The 19,854-nt window shown below is 41.8% G+C and overlaps 1 protein-coding gene across 2 annotated transcripts in view; it reads right to left on the reverse strand.

The window, feature by feature from the left end:
* Window positions 1-4,601: 4,601 nt before the first annotated feature.
* LOC116543073 (L-threonine 3-dehydrogenase, mitochondrial) overlaps window positions 4,602-19,854 on the reverse strand; it is a 26,419-nt gene continuing 11,166 nt past the window's right edge. For both annotated transcript variants that reach the window (XM_032268387.1, XM_032268386.1), the window contains exons 2-9: window positions 12,448-12,634; window positions 10,582-10,624; window positions 9,554-9,624; window positions 7,920-8,069; window positions 7,648-7,820; window positions 6,472-6,562; window positions 5,423-5,692; window positions 4,602-4,838 (exon numbers count right to left, since the gene is read on the reverse strand). In XM_032268387.1, the coding sequence (XP_032124278.1) occupies window positions 4,699-4,838; window positions 5,423-5,692; window positions 6,472-6,562; window positions 7,648-7,820; window positions 7,920-8,069; window positions 9,554-9,624; window positions 10,582-10,624; window positions 12,448-12,619 (1,110 nt within the window). In that variant the 5' untranslated portion in view covers window positions 12,620-12,634 and the 3' untranslated portion in view covers window positions 4,602-4,698. The remainder of the gene's footprint in view (window positions 4,839-5,422; window positions 5,693-6,471; window positions 6,563-7,647; window positions 7,821-7,919; window positions 8,070-9,553; window positions 9,625-10,581; window positions 10,625-12,447; window positions 12,635-19,854) is intronic.

A 19,854-nucleotide genomic window follows, 5' to 3' on the forward strand; every position in this document is an offset into this window, starting at 1 on the left:
TGCCACTCATGCACAGGCATGCTTGTGGCTTGAGATAAATGTCCATCAACCACAGCATACGTAGACCCCAAAACTGCTGCATCCCAAACTACTTAGAAAAAAGATCATCTGCTCTTAATGTATTAGAGGATGCCCAAGTGGGCACCAGGGTCAAATATGAAGTCTGAGTGACATTCCTGAAATGTGAATGTGAAGAAGGGAAGCCCATATCCTGGTTAATAGATTAACAAATCTGAAACACCTTTAACGAACAATAAAGGTGTATATTTTATCCTCTCATCTACAATCCTCAAAGTTATAGATATAAGTTGGGTGAAAAGGTTTTACGTGATCTTCACATTGGAAGGTGAGGGGTTGGGTGTCTATGTAACTACTTTATAGACATACTAAAGCTATAAACACTGCCATGAAACAATTTTTTTTAAAGTGACTGCCCTAATTCATCTGAATAAAATACCATTAAAACACAAGATGGCCAGGCACGGTGACTCACGCCTATAATCCCAGCACTTTGGAAGGCCGAGGTGGGCGGATCACCTGAGGTTGGGAGTTTGAGACCAGCCTAATCAACATGGTGAAACCCTGTCTCTACTAAAAATACAAAATAGCCGGGCGTGGTGGCGCACACCTGTAATCCCAGCTACTCAGGAGGCTGAGGTAGGAGAATCGCTTGACCTGGGAGGCGGGGGTTGCAGTGAGCTGAGATCACGCCATTGCACTCCAGCCTGGGCAACAAGAGCAAAACTCAATCTGGAAAAAAAAATCCACAAGATTACTTTCTCACAGGTGATTTTTGATACCAATTCACTGATTTAGAAGCAGTTACCATCCGATTATGTGAGATCTAGTATCCACTCATTCAAATCTCTTTTATCAGAATGTTAAGATTCCCCCACAAAACATGAAGTTCGTATTCCTCAAACCTTTTAGAAAAATAAAACTTTTAGGTGATCCTCTCACCTCAGCCTCCCAAAAAGCTGAGATTACAAGTATGAGTTATTGCACCCAGCCACAAAAATAAAACTTTTAAAGAAATGTAAACCATATTGAGGTACTTGAATATACACCAAGAGAGAAAGGTGTTGATGGTGGAGAATTTGATCACAAATTAATTCAGCTCTTTCTGAAGATGAATTTGATTGTGTATAATGAAGAGGCAGGTAAGTGTTTATGCCCTGTGACCCAGTAATTCTACTTCTAGGTTTCAGCAACTAAACAGTGGAATAATTACATCATTGTCATAATCCATTCAATGAGTTATGCAGCTATCTTTAAATGGCAAATACTAAAACTACATTTAAGTTCTTTGTAATACATATAAGACTGGAGAATATTTTAAAATAGCTACTATAATGACATGGCAAAAATTGCAAGTGAGTCTTTTCCAAAACTTTTGACAATATTGCCTTGGCACTACTTTTATAGTATAAGAAGAAAGTTTTAACCTTCCAATCCTGGGTGTAGAAGCATAGAAGAAAATATAAGATAAACATTACAGATTTCTTTGTGTTATTGGGACAGGGTCTCATCCTGGCTCAGGCTAGAGTACAGTGGCAAGCATAGCTCACTGCAGCCTCAAGCTCCTGGTGCAAGCGATCCCCCAGCTTTGGCCACCTGAGTAGCGGCCACAGGTGTGCGTCACCACATCTGGCTTCAATTATTTTTGTAGAGATGGCAGTCTTGTTATGTTGTCCAGACTGGTCTTGAACTCCTGGCTTTAAGAAATCCTCCTGCCTCAGCCTCCTTAAGTACGGTGATTACAGGTGTAAGTCAGTACACAGGGCCCCATACCACAATGCTAACATGTTATTGACTGGGTCTGGAGGGGAAGACAACTTTGTATCTTTTAAATTGTTTGAACTCTTAATAGAAACTTTTTTTTTTAAATGATAGAATTTAAAGCATTTAAAGCACTCATGCCCTTACCATAAAATACCGTCACAAATTGGTGATTTGGCCCATACAAGTTAAAAAATACTTAGTATCTCCCATCTACCATAGTAAGTGCCCAAAACACAGCAGCAGGTTTTGCTGAGTCTGTTCTGGACTCCAGGCCATCTGTCTTGATGGTAGACATGGGTATCGCTGTTTGTGTAGCAACATGGGGCATATCCCAGCAAGGCTACAAACATGTGAGCAGAAAACTAATAACCACACTAGCAGTCTGTGTAAAACATCAAAACAAAGCCAATCTTGGTATTCTTTTTTATTTATTAAAAAAACTATTTCGGTGGTTAAATCCACTTTTCCTTCTAAGTAGCTTTTTGGGTCATTTCCAAAATTACCCATAAGAAGCCCTTTCTCCCAACAGAAAGGAAAGCATTTTACAGGAACACATTGATGGGCTCTGGGGTCCCAAGACATGCACCAGATATTGAGTGTTCAGAGAGAAGGGGCGACTCTAATTCTAGTCTTGGAGTACAAAGGGGTCAGTGAGTAAGAAGTATCCAAAGAAGCTGAAGCATTCATTGTTTTCTCGCTCTTATCTAAGGTCTCTGAGAGGTACGTTTATAGATTTGAAAAGATGCAAGGAAGCTGTGTGGAACAAACGCCTCCAAAGGATCTCAAACACAAGGTCATCCTAGGATCCCCGGTAGGAAACGCCGGGAGACTAGGGTCTAGGGGTCAAAGGTCGCTCGAGTTGCTTCTTATCTGATGAAAGGGAAGAATCGCTTGTTCCTTTAAGATAACTGAGAATAAGTTAAGCAAACTTAAGAACTATTTCTTAAATTATAAACAGTAAGCAATTGTTTTAAAACTCAATTATCTACCCAAATATTCATAGCATTATTCATAATAGCTTAAAAAGTGCACGGAAAAACTTAAATGTCCCTCAGTGGATGAATGGATAAAGAAAATACAGTATTATCCTTACAATGCAATATTATTTAGCAATAAAAAAACGTACTGATATATGCTAAAACATGGATGAACCTTGAAAATGGATTGCTAGTACAAGAAGCCAGTACAAGGCCGCATTCCAGTTATATAAAATGCCCAGAAGGGGCAAACCCAGGGACACACATACACTATTGGTTGCCTAGGGTGAGAAGGGTTTATATAATATGGTTTCTTTCTGGGATGTTGAAATGGCTCAAGATTATAGTGATGGTTGCAAAACTCTTTAATATATTGAAAACCACAGAACTATAAATAAATTTTATGGTATGTAAACTGTATCTCAATAAACTCTCAGAAAAAGAATTCATTACTAGCTGTCTGTTTTAAAAAATAAAATCTTCCTGCCTCTCAAGAGTAGCTGGAAAGAAAAATAAAATTTACAAACGCAAGACTAATATTTAGTGGAGGAAAAAGCTATAATAATGTAACTATTAAACAATACACTTACCTAAAAGTTCTCCAGTTAAGAGTCAAATTAGATGTCAAATCCAGTTATGCCTTCAAAAAATTTCACGCTTTGACCTAACAGTTCAAAACTCCAAATGCATAGCATTTTATTATTAAGCATGTAACATAAATGCCTTTTAATCCTTGATAGCTGTTATCAAATATTTCCATGATTAATCTGTGAAATTGGAAGTCTCACTTTCTAGTGATTTTACATGTAGTACATTCTGAGGTCACTGGAAAAAAGTTAACCTGTACGTATCTATATGGTCATTGCATCAGAAACATTTATTTTTATAAATGACAGGATTTAAAGTATTTTCAGAACATACTCATGTCCTTGCCATAAAATACCATCACAAATTGGTGATTTGGCCTAACTTTAATTTAAAAAGTTAACCTGGATGTATCTATATGGTAACTGCATCAGAGGGTTTAGAGTAGCTCTTCTGAAGGCTCAACCTAGGAAGGTCTAAAAAAAGGATGTAACAAGCAAGTGCTCTTCAGAAAACTGCGTTGGTTTAAATCAGTCTGACTAGTGGGCCTCAGCTGGATTCAAATAGCCAGTGGCACCTGGCACATAACGAGTAAAGCTAAAGGGGCATAGCCCAGGAACCTGTATATTAGACAATCTCCCTAGATGCTGACATTGCCAGGTCAGGGAATTGTGTTCCTGGGAACTACACTTAGCTCACTAACAGGAGGGCAATCAAAATAAGGGAGGGGCTACTCTTCACTGGTTACATCATCTTTAAATTCTTAATTTCCGACAGATCTAGCATCTTACAGAAAAACTAGAAGTGGTAATTGTTGAGGCAGTGTCAAAATATCTTAACCGTGATGAACAGGAGATGAATACACCAAACGTGTTTTACGTTCTGCTGGGATAGTAAAGAAGACTTTTCAATCAGGAGTACATATTTGAAAGTCCTTAAAATGTAATCTTTGGTCGCTAGTCAAGAGAATGATTGAGTCTTAGGAGGAATATTTAAATTGAATCTAATTAAATACAAATGTCACATACTTCCACCTTCCCAGAAATGGTCAGCTCATCTTAATTAAGGAAATGGAACCTAAGGATGACTTAAGTCTTATTCTGTGGAATGTGTTTAGACAAGTTTAGGCAAACAGTGAAAACTGACAAGTCCCCACCACCATACCTACAACATTCTGAAAATGCTTGAAATTAACTCCATTCTTTGTCTAGCGGTTCAATATGAACTGCCAAAATTTAGTCCAATTAGTCAGTTCCAAATAATGTAGGCTCTTCGGAATCTAGAACCATGGAGTGCTGACAGTTCTCCTTGGACAGTGGACGAGGACACGCACGATCTCCTCTTTCAAACTCTTTCAGTTGGCTTGGGAAACTCTGGTTTCAGATCCATGGAAGTTCAACATGGTAGTCACCAACTCTGGAAGGTCAAAACCGTGTTTCCACCCCCAGTCCTTCCGAGCATTGCTGTCATCAAAGTTCATCGGCCAACTATCCGCTAGGAAAACAGACGGAAGAGTAGCTTCAGTTATTCGGGTTGTGGATTTGCAAAAAGGTCTTGACCATTTTACATAAAGGTCTATCGTCCAAGGTATGAAACAGGAAATTCCTTCGAGTAAAGCAGAACCGCTGTGATGCACAGTCACCCTCTTAGGGCAGAAGACTGTTAACCCATCTTTTGTCAGGCACTGTGAATTTTCACTCATTATTAAAATCTCACACAACCCCATGAGGTTTTATACTCAAAGAGGTGCTTCCACCCACAAATTGGCAACGTTATAGTATTTGAAAACTCAGGCCATCTTCATACTACCTCTATTGCTTCTATTTTTCCTTGCTTTATGTTTAAACTATAAAAAATGATTAAAGGCTAACAAGCTGTTTATTTGGAATTAAATTATTTCACCCACTTTAGATATCATTCCCCCCAAAATCAAAACATCTGCTAGCTTGGGCTCAACAATTTCTCAAGCTCGGCTTCTTGTCCAAAACGTGCCTGGACCCTGGGGAAGGATCTAGGCTCTCCTTATCCTTCCAAGGTTTATGTCTTCCAGGAACTCACAGTAAAGGCCAGGTACCAACCTATGGCCTGCCGGATGGCATCCACGTTGTATGTGATCTGGAACTCTGGCACATGCTTGAGGACCTCCTGGGCCAGCTCCTCGGGTGTGAAGCTCATGGCACTGACGTTGTAGGTCCTCATGGAGAGGGACTCGGTGGGGGCCTCCATGACCTCCAGGGTGGCCCTGAGACAGTCATCAATATACATCATCGGCAGCCTCGTGTGGGCTTCCAGGTTGCACTCGAATTTGCCATGCTTTATGGCATCATGAAAAATCTGGACAGCATAGTCTGAAAGGGAATCCCATGTGTGGGTCAGAACAAAGCAATGAACGAGCCTCTTGGATCACGGCAGCAGTTCTCAAGTGTTCCAGTCTCAGAGCCTTTTTCACACCAGATTCTTAAAAACTGACAACTCCAGCCAAGCGCAATGACTCACGCCTGTAGTCCCAGCGCTTTGGGAGGCCGAGGTGGGCGGATCACGATGTCAGGAGATTCAGACCATCCTGGCCAACATGGTGAAACTCCATCTTTACTAAAATACAAAAAAATTAGCCAGGTGTGGTGGCATGTACCTCTAGTCCCAGCTATTCGGGAGGCTTAGGCAGGGGAATCACTGGAACCCAGGAAACAGGGGTTGCAGTGAGCCAAGATCACACCATTACGACAGAGCAAGACTTTCAAAAAAAAAAAGACAGAAATTTCATTTATCACAAAGACAAATCCTCTTAGCAATAAGTCAGTCTATTTTTGTTTGTTTGTTTTTTTGAGACAGGGTCTCACTCTGTCACCCTGGAGTGACTCACTGGAGTGCAGTGGCACGATCTTGGCCTTGGCCTTCTGTGTTCAAGAGACCCTCCTGCCTCAGCCTCCAAGTAGCTCAGACTACAAGTGCAGGCCATCATGCCTGGCTAATTTTTGTTTATTTTTTGTAGAGACAAGGTCTCACTTGTCTCGAACTCCTGCCTCAGCCTCCCAAAGTGCTGGGATTACAAGCATGAGCCACCGCACCTGGCCCGAAAGCCTATCCAATATCTAAGAGACATAAGAAATAGAAAACAACACTTAACCGGTTGTTCCTCCTCCAGGCTGGGAGTCAGCTGAAATGATTCCAGGATATCTCAGGCATCGGAAATCTAACCCATACCGGTAATGATAATACTATAAGAAAGAGAAAATGTATTCAAACACAGATATTTTAAATCAGATAGATGGAAAAAAAGAAAAAAAAAAAAAACCTGCCTTTCTCTGAAATGTCATTCCATGCAGTTATATTTAAATACTCCTAAAGAAAATAAAGACTCCTAAGTTTTTATCTTTAAGAAAACATCAACTTTTTGGTGATACATCAATGCTGTAAATAACACATTAGCCTACAGTGGGGATTTCCATCCTCTCTTTGGAAAGGCACCACTGATCATCATTCCTAAACGATTCCGCATGAGTGCATTCCCACACGCGGGCGGGGGGAGAGCAGAGGAGAGAACAGCGGATGAGAGGGCGATGGCTATGGCAGGGCTGGAGGAGAGGCAGCAACGAAATCTACAAGAGTTAGAAAGATAAAGAGTATTTTACAGTAGTTCACACCTATAATCCCAGCACTTTGGGATGCTGAAGTGGGTGAATCACTTGAGGTCAGAAGTTTGAGACCTGCCTGGCCAACATGGCAAAACGCTACCTCTACTAAAAATACAAAATTTAGCTGGGCATGGTAGTATGTGCCCATAACCCCAGCTACTTGGGAGGCTAAGGCACGAGAATCCCTTGAAGCCAGGAGGTGGAGGTTGCCATAGGCTGAGAGCAGGCCTCTGCACTCCAGTCTGGGTGACAGAGCAAGACTCTGTCTCAAAAAACAAAACCCAGTAAGATGTTTGAACTTTTCTGTAACTTTTAGAGTTACTAGCAATGGCTGCCAATACTGGAAGCCAGAATGGCGGGGTGCAAGTACAACAAGCAGCAACTGAAGAGGGGGGGGCTGTGCTCAGGGCACCCAGGAAATGCTGAGTGTTCCCATACAGCTGTGCAAAGGTGGCCCTGCCAGGGCTGAGGAGGTTGCAGGAGCTGGAGACACCTGCCACATGGCAAACCCAGTGAGTTAAGTAAACGACTCTGGGGCTGGAAGCCAGGGAGAGGTCAAGTTCCCCCAAGGATGAATCAACAGGCGTTGGAGGCAGAAAGAATGAAAAAGTAAACAACAAATCGTGCAGCCCAGGCCACATTCAGCAATCTTGCTGAGTGATGCTTACTTCTCCCATGAGCTCTGCGTGGACCTTGGATACCCCGTAGATGGTCCTGGGTCTCTGAATACAGAGATCGGGGGTTGGGTTTCGGGGAGAGGTGGGTCCAAAAGCTCCGATCGTGCTAGGTACAAACAATCGCAGGTTGTGTTCCGCAGCAACGTCCAGGATGTTATGCAGGCCTGAAATGAACAGACACAATCAGAATCTGAAAACATCTCTTCTTAAAGAACTAGAAAAGCTGGCAAACAAATCACATCCAGCCAGCGCCAGACGCTTACCTGTTATATTCACGGCTCTCGCCAGGGAAACGTTTGCTTCCCCAACGGCGCTGAGCAAAGCGCTATAATGAAACAGCCAGGTGATGCGGTTGTTTACCACGATCTCCCGAAGATTCTTGTAATCCAAGATATCAGAATAAATGAATGGACCTGCAAGGAACATACACTGAAACCATGAAAGTGAAAAGGGTGGTGGTTTGAAGAACTAAATGGACCTTTCCCCTTTCCCCCGTTGACTTGTGAATTTCCCTGGTAGCCGGGCGGTAACTAAGCCAGCTGGGCACTAGGCAGCGCTTTTCTTATACAAGAATCACAAGTCATAACCACACCCCAAGGTAATGACAGCAAATGATCCTACAGGACCTACCTGGGCCAGGCCCTGTTCTGAGGACTTTACGTACATTTCTCTCCCACACAGCCTTGGAGGTAAACACATTTTACTGATGAGGAAACAGGCACAGAGAGGTTAAGCAACTTGCCAGGATCAGAGAATAAGAGGAGGAATTAGGGTTGCAGCTAGGCATCGGGCTCCAGAGTGGGCGCTGTTCCTCCCAGCCCTGTATGCACAGAGTGACTTCCCTCTGCCTCCAAGGTGCACATTTGAAAAGGAACAGAGAAATGCGCTTATTAACCACCACCACCACCACCACCCTCGTATAGAAGAGCCAAAATCATGAGTTCATCACACTTAATTACACAGAGGTAAAGCTCATCTTGTTCTGTGCCAATTTTCGCCACTTACAGCAAACTGTCACTTTTCCCCATGGTGAGCAGCAAAAGGCTGACGCTGAACCAGGAAAAAGCAGGGGGCATTACAAAACCTTATTTTAGGGGCAGCGGGAACAGAGCCTCGCTGTCGCTCAGGTTGGAGTGCAGTGATACAATCACTCACTAGAGCCTCCATCTCCTGGGCTCACATGGTCCTCCCAAGTAGGTAGGACTACAGGCACCTGCCACCATGCCCAGCTCATTTTTTATTTCTTGTGGACAGGATCTCACTATATTGCCCAGGGTAGTCTTGAACTCCTGGGCCCAAGTGATCCTCCTAACCTCAGCCTCCCAAATTGCTGGGATTACAGGTGTGAGCCACCATGCCTGGTCACAAAAACATTTCTGAAGCAGTAAGAACACCTGACTAAACGAGCTTGAGTTTGTGTGTGTGTATGTATGTGTGTCATAGTTTAACAGCAATTCTACACTGTAACATCAGGATTAATTTCTCCAAATTTTTTTCTTTTTTTTTTTTTTTGTCATATCCCCCTTACTTCTGCAAATTTCTCCAAATTTCTAAAGTTCCTTTTCTTCAATACAGAACTTAGTTTTTGTTTGTATTCTCTCCGAGTCAGTAAGTTAACTTTAAACACAAAAAAGACAGGAAACAAAGTTTTTATTTCAAATAACATCAAAAGATATTATTCCGAAAACTTTAAGGTCAAAAGAACTCTTCTGTTCTTTTATCACTTGAACAAGCAGCAGCATTAAAAAATATTTAAGTGAAATACCAGTGCCTCGATAACTTCTCTTTGAGTCATAAACTGGGCTATGAGCTGTTGCACCCACCAACTGCATGAGCCACCTCTTTGTGCTGTGAACATTAAACATAAAAATAAAAGCAAGGCCTACTAATCTCTTACCGCTGTGAAAGACACGATCGGGGGGTTTCTTTATGTCAGACAAAATCACACTGTCCTTCCCGAATCGTTTCCTAAAGGGAAAATCAATACACACAAGTTGGCAACATTAAGATGCAATGAGTCCTGTGAAAAGTCTTTCAAAATAAGAACTGTAATTTTCCACCAGCCTCCAAGTCTCTACTTCCCCTTCCTCCTCAACTCCCCACCTTCAGCTCTTGCCTCTCACACTCGGGCTTCTATTTCCCTGCCCATGGCTCTGTCTTCTATGTCTCCTCTCGCCTGACTGTTAATCCTGTTTGTCTCCAATTTCTTCCCCTTACGCTCTAGAGTTTTTTACATCTTCCTTCTCATTCTTCTCTCCCCTCTTCTTATTCTCTTATCCCATTCCCTCCAAATCCCACACGGTTCCCTTCCAGTTTGTGCCTGTACTTCCCTTGGCTCCCAAACAACTAAAAGTCAAAGTGCTTCTTTGGGAGCTGTGTGTCTCATTTTGCCTAAGTTAGGAAACAGAGAGAGAGGAGAGCAAAGGACCAGTCTGGAGATGTTGAGTCAAGGGCTTGCAACACGTCTGTGATATTCAGAGGCAAAATAAAATGTGTTTAAGGCTGGGCACAGTGGCTCATGTCTGCAATCCCAGGACTTTGAGAAGGTGAGGTGGACATATTGCCTGAGGTCCAGCCAGCCTGGGCAACACAGCAAGAACCTGTCTCTGCCAAAACTACAAAAAATTATCCAGACGTGGTGGCATGTGCCTATAGTCCTAGCTATTTGGGAGGCTAAGGCATGAGAATCGCTTGAACCCAGGAGGTGGAGGTTACAGTGAGCTGAGATTGCACCACTGCACTCCAGCCTGGGTGACAGAGCGAGGCTCCATCTCAAACAAGTATATAATATTTTAAGCAGTTATTTAGATATATCTTAATGCTAAGGAGCAAGATGAGAGAGAAAAGTAGTTTAAAAGACATTACAGATGAGCTCCACATATTTAAGAACTCAGATTTTAAATTTCAAGTTTTTAGAGTTCTTACCTCAAAAGATTAGCAAGCCCCACTCCCAGCTGGCCAAGACCCCCTAGGTGAAAAAGAAAAAAAAAAAAGTGAAGCTTTAATGCACATCTAACCAGTTCGATTATTATTCCCAGAATGCAATAACTAGTTTTCAGTCTTAGCTAACTAGGCAAATCCTAGGTTGAGCTGATGTAACTCCTGCTTATTTCAAATCTTCCCAGGAATATGGTGCAGCACTTGGAAATGCAATGACCTCCCCAGGCTAGGACAGAGATCAATACAGGTAATATTGGTTTCAGAGACAACACTCTCGCCAGCATGGGGTGGTTCAGAGAAAGAGGAGAAGCAAGGGCACAAGAAGAAGAAAATCTCTTGAGAGCCAGACACAAGTCTGGAATTTCTTGGGGCAGGAACTCACCCCTGGCCTTCATTATTTTGATAAGCTCTGAAGCTTGTCTGCTATGGGTGACAAAATCATTCAAAACCAATATAAACAGATTAATAGCCACCTCTGGTGAGATGAGCCAGAATCCCATTTTCTATTAGAACTGGACTGGGATATGAAAGGGCAAAGAGGGTGGGAGAAACCAAGCAGCCATTTGGAAAAAAAAATGTAGATAACTGCAAGGTGGCACTGGGAAATTACACTGAATAGTACAGCTTCTAATTTGAAGGCTTAAACATGCCATTGACAGAAATGGGACGGAAGTGGGCTAGGAGCACATTTGGAAAAGGACAACAGTCCATTTCATTTGGGAGAAATAGGTGAGGCAGGAAGATATAAAAGTGGGATTTCCTGTAAGCATTTATTAACTTGGTAATAAAACCAGGACACCCTGAAATATACATTATTAGTGGAGGTGAGAGGGAATAAAACAAACACTTGGACAACATGATGGGTAAATCAGAAGAAAGGCATGGAGGGAAATCGAAGCTTGAAACTTACTTCAGCATCAGAAGCAGAGAAGGTGGTAAAAGAAGCAGAGGTGTGTGCGCGTGCGCACACGCACGCGCACACACACACACACACACACGAGGTTAATGCTGTAAAACCAAGGGAAAAAAGCCTGGCAAGAAAGAGAAATAAAACATGTCCATCAAACTGGAGGTAGGCTTGGGCTGGCTGGAAGTGACAGAGTAAAGTGTGGAATGAGAAGGACACGGAATCAGGTGCTGAACATATTGCGGTATGGATGTTGAGGGCGCAAGTCACTGGCAACGATGAGCTCAATGGCGATGATGAGCTCAAGGGCCGTGATGAGCTCGATGACAACGGTGAGTGCCATGGGAACAAGTCCCTTGGCCAGACGCTAAACTTAACTTCTCTATTTTCAACATGCAAATGTGCAATAACAGTTTGGGATTAACGACTCTGAGTTTAGGTTGAGGAATCTGGCCAGGGAAAGGCATGCCTAACACCAGAATTAATGTTCTAGCCCCAGCACCTTCCTGTAACCAGCCTTCGCTCCCCATACTGATCCTAATATGGAAGGGAACCAAGTTCCAGAGAAGCTATCTAGGGTTCCTAGATTCCTTCAGAAAACAAAAAAAATTATGACAGGGAAAACCAAGTGCTGGCAACAGTGGAAAAGGCAGTGTCTGATCAATAAGATCAGCTGCCCTAATTTAAAACTTTGTATAATAAAATACCTAATTCCGAAATCCTTTTAATAGTGCAGACAATAAATCCAGATTCTGTCATCTGGCCAAGCCTGTTTTTGCTGCATTACTGGCTACAGGGACAGGCAGTGTAATTCAGATAGCATATTACACATTCCAAAAACAAAGGCACAGCCACATAGCATAGGAAAGAAAGTAAGAATCAAGCCATGGAAATAAAAAAAAAAAAAAAAAAAAAAAAAAAAAGAAAAGAAAAGAAAATCCAACCTGTAATTAAGACCCGTGGATGGTCTGTGTCAGAGAAAGAGGCAGAGTGGAAGTTAGCATCTGCTGGAATTTGCCGAGGGGAGACGCCCAGAAATCGGACCGGCAGGACGGACGTCCAGCAGACACACGCTGGGCTCTGCCCCACTCGCCTCAGCATCCTAATGAACGGCATTTTCTTTTCAAATACCTTGTGGGAAGAAAATGAGCAGAGTTAATGATGTGACCTTTTATCCCTCCAGCTCTTCAAAACAAACTCTTCAACTGAAATGAACACTAAGATTGCCAGCGAATGGGCAAAGCTGTGGTTTTAGATTCAGGAACGGAACGAAAGAGACTGCTGAGTTCGCCAATGGGAAGCCAGTCAAGGGCCTCCCGTGAGCCAGGCCCTGTGATAAAGGGATAAAGGGTTGCTCACACAAAGTCTGGCCAAACAAAGGCTGAACTGAGATTCAGAATTGACACCGCACAGCGCTGACACCAGCTGGGATCTAATGCAACAGAGGTGGTTACTGCACAGAGAACCTGCACATCACAGAGACAAAGTCGGTGGATCCTGGTGAAGGCTTTAAGTCTTGACTACAACTGTTATCAACTTGTCCACAATGTCTGAGGATACAAATAGGTCCCAGAACAAACACAAAGTGCCCTGTAAATCTTGTGTTAACACTCACATGCTGTCTTACAATGAACCAGCCTAGAAAAGCAGAGGTGTGAGACAAAAAGGCTCGCAGCAATATTTAGGAAGCTGTGAAGAGTTTTTGTTTTACCATCATCTCTGGAGAGAGGGTCATGTAGAAAAGCCATTTTCTTATAGTTTCAAAGATCACAAAATTTTTTGTTGTTTTTTATTTTATTACTACTATACTTTAAGTTCTGGGGCACATGTGCAGAAAGTGCGAGTTTTTTACATACGTATACACATCAAAAAGTGGCCAAAGGATATGAACAGATACTTTTCAAAAGAACACATAACTTAATTTAGTCTAGCTCCACCTCCTCGTCAGCTTTAGCTCCTGCTGATCATGAAATCAGTCTTTGCCTTGGGGGTCAAGATGGTCCAGTCACATACAGCTTGGGACTGCCATGGTCCTCAACCTGTCCCCAACGCCCAGGCAGGCACATCCTGAGAGCAAAGCAGAGCTGTCCAGCTTGCTTTGCTGGGTCTAACGGCAAACCACCCACCCTCCCTACAGGCAGGCCTATCGCATACTGCACACCAACCTGCGGCCTCTCCCCTCTCACCCGCTGGAACATCTTTTACAACAGAAAAGGCAGATGAGCTTCAAAGCCAACTCAGGTGTCCCATCCCCTCAATCATCTTCTATTTTGCATTATAAATGGAGAAAAGGTTCAAAACAAAACAAAACAAACCACACACACAGACATCATCTGTAAGATCCGAACTTACAGGACGGTACTCGGTGCCTCAAGTAGATTTAAGAAAGTGATTCCAAGTTAAATGCAAGAGGTAGCAGAAGCTTTCTTGCAATCCCTAATCATACCAAAACCCAAATTACAGGAAACAGAAGGAAAATAAGGTCCTTTCAAAATATACACCCTTTCTTGGTCATAAGGGTTATACTCTTTAGTACTCCAAAACCAGGTGGGTGGTAGCTGCCTGGTGGCTTCTGAGGGGTCAGTGACTGGACGCAACAGGTGTCCAGCATCTATAAAACACCTGAGGCCTTTTGGCCCAGCTAATGTTCTCAAGTAAGTGAGCAGAGGAGAACCTTCTCACCGTGGGTGCATCTCTGCTTTCACTGCACAGGCCTCAAGTGATGAGGGAGGTGTCTAGGATAGGCCACATTATGGGAAAGGCCTCAGCTTTTCCTCAAGCAGCCCTTAAAGGGACACTAAGTGTAGCCACTGCTGGCACCTGAAACCAGTTAAGAACTTAGATTCTTACAGTCACTTATTTCAGCAAGTGCAGAGGGATACTGAGGAAGCCCAGAGACAGTATTTCCTGGAACATTTGAAACTGAAAGACAATTCCCAAAAGCAAAATAATGAATGGCCATGGCTAAAAACGGTTTGTTCAAATTTACAATAAAAAAACAACCCTATCAAAAAGTGGGCAAAGTATATGAACAGATACTTGTCAAGACATTTATGCGGCCAACAAACATATGAAAAAATGCTCATCATCACTGGTCATTAGAGAAATGCAAATCAAAACCACACTGAGACACCATCTCACACCAGTTAGAATGGTGATCATTAAAAAATCTGGAGACAACAGATGCTGGAGAGGATGTGGAGAAATAGGAACACTTTACACTGTTGGTGGGAATGTAAATTAGTTCAACCATTGTGGAAGACAATATGGTGATTCCTCAAGAATCTAGAAATAGAAATACCATTTGACTCAGCAATCCCATTACTGGGTATATACCCAAAGGGATAGATCATTCTATTATAAAGACACATGCACATACATGTTCATTGCAGCAATGTTTACAATAGCAAAGACTTGGACAACCCAAATGCCCATCAATGATAAACTGGATAAAGAAAACATGGCACATATACACCATGGAATACTATGCAGCCATAAAAAAGGATGAGTTCATGTCCTTTGCAGGGACATGAAGCTGGAAACCACCATTCTCAGCAAACTGACACAAGAACAGAAAACCAAACACCGCATGTTCTCACTCATAAGTGAGTGTTGAACAATGAGAACACATGGACACAGGGAGGGGAACATCAGACACTGGGGCCTGTTGGGGGTTTGGGAGGCTAGGGGAGGGAGAGCAGGAGGTGGGGAGATTGGGGAGGGGTAACATTAGGAGAAATACCTAATGTAGGTGACTGGGGGGCGGGGGATGGTGGATGCAGCAAACCACTATGTCACGCGTATACCTATGTGACAATCCTGCATGATCTGCACATGTACTCCAGAACTTAAAGTATAATAATTTTTAAAAAAAATCAAGTACAGATGAACTCTAAAAAAAAAAAGGGGGGGATTTGTTTCGTTTTTTGTTTTAAAGATTGAAAAGACTAGAGCTGCAGGGGAAAGCAAATCCTGAAGATATGAAACAGGTACAACAATATTCATCTCATCTCCACAAAGGGAAAACATGAAGGAGGCACCGAACAAATTGTTAATTGAATGTGAAGTGTCAGTTCAACAACATGGACAGTTCGTAATGGAGTTGGTTCTTCCTACTCCACTGTGATTAGCAGGTAACATTTTTTGCCGTTTATATGCCACAAGCTGGTGAGTGCTTAACTGTACTATCCCAAGTACTACTGCCTGAGAAAACCTAGTTCTTAACCACCTCGCAGCAATACTGCCTGTTACAGGATCGCTTTAACAATACATAGGTATTAAAAACAAAAATAAAACGTAAAAAACCTCCAACCATCTACAGCATGTAGCTTTCCATCTTGCTCCTGCCAAGTTGAACTTAACACTCTTAAGACGGCACTTCTCTAATTTTTTGGTCTTAGAACTTCTTTATACTCTCAAAAATGGAGAACTCCAAAGAGCTACTGTTTATGTGGGTTATAGCTATTAATATTTAGCGTGTTAGATATCAAAACAAATAAATGTTTAGCATCTTTATTAATTGACTTAAAAACAATAAACACGTTAACAGACATCATTATTAAAGTAACTATATTTTCGGGAGGCTGAGGCGGAACTGCTTGAACCTGGGAGGTGGAGGTTGCAGTGAGACAACATGGTGCCACCACACTCGACTCCAGCCTGGGAGACATAGCAAGACTCCATCTCAAACAAACAAAAAAACCATATTTTCCAAAACAAAAAATATTTAGTGGAAGGAGTGCCATTATTTTAAACTGTATACTTCTCTTTGACCAAAAAAAAAAAAAAAAGACCTGGATTTTCACATCTGCTTCTGCAATTTGTTGCTGTAATTGAAAAAAAATCAAAACACAGCAAAGCAGTGAAAAGGAAACGGTATTTTATTCATTTTTCAAATAATTCTGGATATTCATCTTTGATACCACTCCAAAACTCAATGCATCAGTGTTCTTACAGGTTAGTTGCAATGAGGAATCTAAAAACTTATCAATAAATTTTTGAACTTTGGTACAATAAAACTTACTTGAATGCTTTAAATCAGTGGTCTCCAACCTTTTTGGCACCAGGGACCAGTTTTGTGGAAGACAATTTTCCACGGACTAGGAGGAAGCAGGATGGTTTTGGAATGATTCAAGCATGTTACATTTATTGTGCACTTTATTTCTATTATTATTGCATTGTAAGATATAGTAATTATACAACTCAACATAATCCAGAATCAGTGGGAGCCTGAGCATGTTTTCCTGTAACTAGACAGTCCCATCTAGTAGCAGATCATCAGGCATTAGATTCTCATAAGAAGCATGCAACCTAGATCCCTCCCACGTGCAGTTCACAATAGGGTTCACGCTTCTGTGAGACTCTAATGCCATAGCTTATCTGACAGGAGGCAGAGCTCAGGCAAGCAATGAGGAGCAGCTGTAAATACAGATGAAGCTTTGTTCAGTCACTGCGGCTCACCTCCCGCTGGGCGGCCTGGTTCCCGACAGGCCACGGGGCAAGCACTGCTTTAAATGGATCTTTTAGCCCTGCTTGACTCTGTACCTTCGTGCATTAGTCTTTTGGAAAATATTGGTTAAGTAATACACGTTGTCCAAAGATTAACACACTTCACTATATAATATTAAAAAGTCCTACTAGTTAATATCACCACTGATGTCATCAGAAAATTCCTTAGTATGGGGAAGCTGTCAAACTCATGGTGAAATTAATTAGCAACAAACACTGTTAGTTGTTTCCTTGAAGTGACAGGCTTTGTTCATGTTTTAGAATATACCAGACAATTTTCCATACCCATTGTTTGTCAGTCATTCTGTCAAGCAAAAATGGTTTTTCTATAAAGAAATGTGGCCAGTTCAGCTCACAATTCAATCATACACTGCTTTACCTGAAGACAACGATTATACTTTGAAACATGTAACAGAAGCGCTTTATGAGCACATCCCTGCATTATGCAGCATATCAGAGAGATGCACACTCATAAGTCAAGATTTAATCAGGACAATCATTTTTACTGTTTCATCAGGGACATTCTTAAATAAAGCTGGCAATTTTGTTTTTTATTGAAAGCATATGGCAGTGAAGAATACGTGATGATTACAACAGCTTGGTACCACTGCCTTGATTTGCACAAGGGCATCAGGAGTTTTACCCAGCATTGTTCTGGCACCATCAATGCAAGTTCAACGCACTTGTTCCAGAACGAACCACAAAATTCAAAAAGTTGTTCAACACTTTGAATATCTTGGCACTACTCATGTTTGCTGCGAAACATTCACTAAAAAGATACTTTCTATTGTAAATATAAAGGATTGTACATTGTGTTACATATTACAATAAAAAGATTATCTAAAAAGGTATTGATTGGCTTGGTGCTGATACCAGAAGAATACAAGCAAAATGGCAACTCTAGGCTTTCTTCCATTTGTAAGGCAGAAATACACTTCTATGGTCAATATACCAACTGGGTCTTCATGTTTCAGAGAGATATTTCATTTGACAGAAAGTTGAAGTACTATGAGCTCTTTCAATGCATTTTCATCTAAACAAGGCTTTACTGTGTGTTTCTGCAATCCATGCAACTTGAGCATTTATCCTGCTTCATGCTTCAACTTTTTGTTATAGCTTTCTTGAAAAGCTGTAACAAAAATTTCTGGCATTTAAAAAGCTCATTATATTCACACCATGCCATTCATTTCATTTTTCTTTAAAGGACTCTAAATGGTTGGTCTCAAAATAATGCTAATGGCACCAAAATACTACTGAAAATGGTTCTGCGGCATAAGATACATAAGACCAATTACTAGCAGCTCTAAAGCTCAGGAAAGCTTTCACCTTGTCTTAGTTTTGCCCATTTCTCTGGAGTAAATCCCTTCCCTCCATGAGTCAGGGAACTCTGACATATTCATTTTTTTCAGCATTTTAGGCATAGGTAGTACAGCCGTGAGCTGAAAAATCAAGTTCTCTAATATCCCCCTTTTAAGCCAATAATCTATCCTTAAATTAAAAAAATCCTTTTAGGATAAATTATTAAATTCAAAAATAATTTTATGCCATTTGAAATTTTTGAAAGGTTTTTCCAATCAAGACTACAGAGTATACTGTTTGTTTTTCCATGTAGGACAGAAAACTCTGGGATTTCAAATTAATAACTTATTAAAAGAAAATGAGGTCACAGATGTAACAGGCATAAGTAAAGATAGCCAATAAGTGCACAGTAGGAATACTAAGTGCAAATTGAGTTCATCTCTGAAAATGCAGGTATTTTTATTCTAACCCTAACACCTTAGAAGACTTGAGAAACAGTAGAACACAGGCACACTTCCACTAGCCATCACAGCAAAGCTCTTTGCAAGTCATGTAATCTCTGGGAAACTCACTGCACACTTGTGAAAGAAAGAATGAAAAAGGTAAGTAACATCTTAGAATTCTTTTCAACAATAGTTTTCACCTTATGGACACTACAAAGGGTCTCAGGGACCCTCCACAGTTCCCCAGATTACATTTTGAGAAGAGTTATTCTAAGGTAAAACTTTCTTTGCCAAGTTGGATGTTAAATTTACATAGAGAAGCCATCAAAGAAGATTTTCAGTCCCTCTCCTCTTACAGATCAAATGACAGCCCACAAACTTTCTCTCCCAAGCATCTTGTTTACTTTAATTGCAAGGGATAAAGAGGACCAGGTTAACAGACTCCCCACCACAAATAATGAGGCACTTTCCCAACCCGAGGCCGCTCAGGGGTGGTCACAGAAGGTCACAACTTCTTCCATGTCCCTGTATATCCACTTATCTGCATGAACAGCAGCAGCAGTCACACAGCAGTGGCATGTGGAAGTGAGGGGCGATGCAGATAGACTCACAGCTCAGCTGGTGTGAGTGACTGCCTGCACATGGGGGGGTGGTGAAGGTGCCAAGGATATGAAGGTCTGTCATTTGGGCTGCTGCAAGAATGGGCTTTCTGGAGAACTAGGTCGGGTGAGAAGCAAGTTTGGTTGTGGACATGTTGGGTTTAGGTGTCAGGACACGATACAGTTGCCTCTTCCAGCAAGTTGTGATGCATGTTCGCACTCACTCAATGCTGTGTCTAAGAGACAGACGGAAAGGAGAAACCATGACCGGTTTACATCTCAAAAAATAAAATGAGGCCGGGCGCGGTGGCTCAAGCCTGTAATCCCAGCACTGTGGGAGGCCGAGGCGGGTGGATCACAAGGTCAAGAGATCGAGACCATCCTGGTCAACATGGTGAAACCCCGTCTCTACTAAAAATACAAAAAAAAAATTAGCTGGGCATGGTGGCGTGTGTCTGTAATCCCAGCGACTCAGGAGGCTGAGGCAGGAGAATTGCCTGAA

The sequence above is a fragment of the Sapajus apella genome, unplaced genomic scaffold, assembly GCF_009761245.1.
Source record: "Sapajus apella isolate SASKATOON/1434 unplaced genomic scaffold, GSC_monkey_1.0 scaffold180, whole genome shotgun sequence".
NCBI lineage: Eukaryota > Metazoa > Chordata > Mammalia > Primates > Cebidae > Sapajus > Sapajus apella.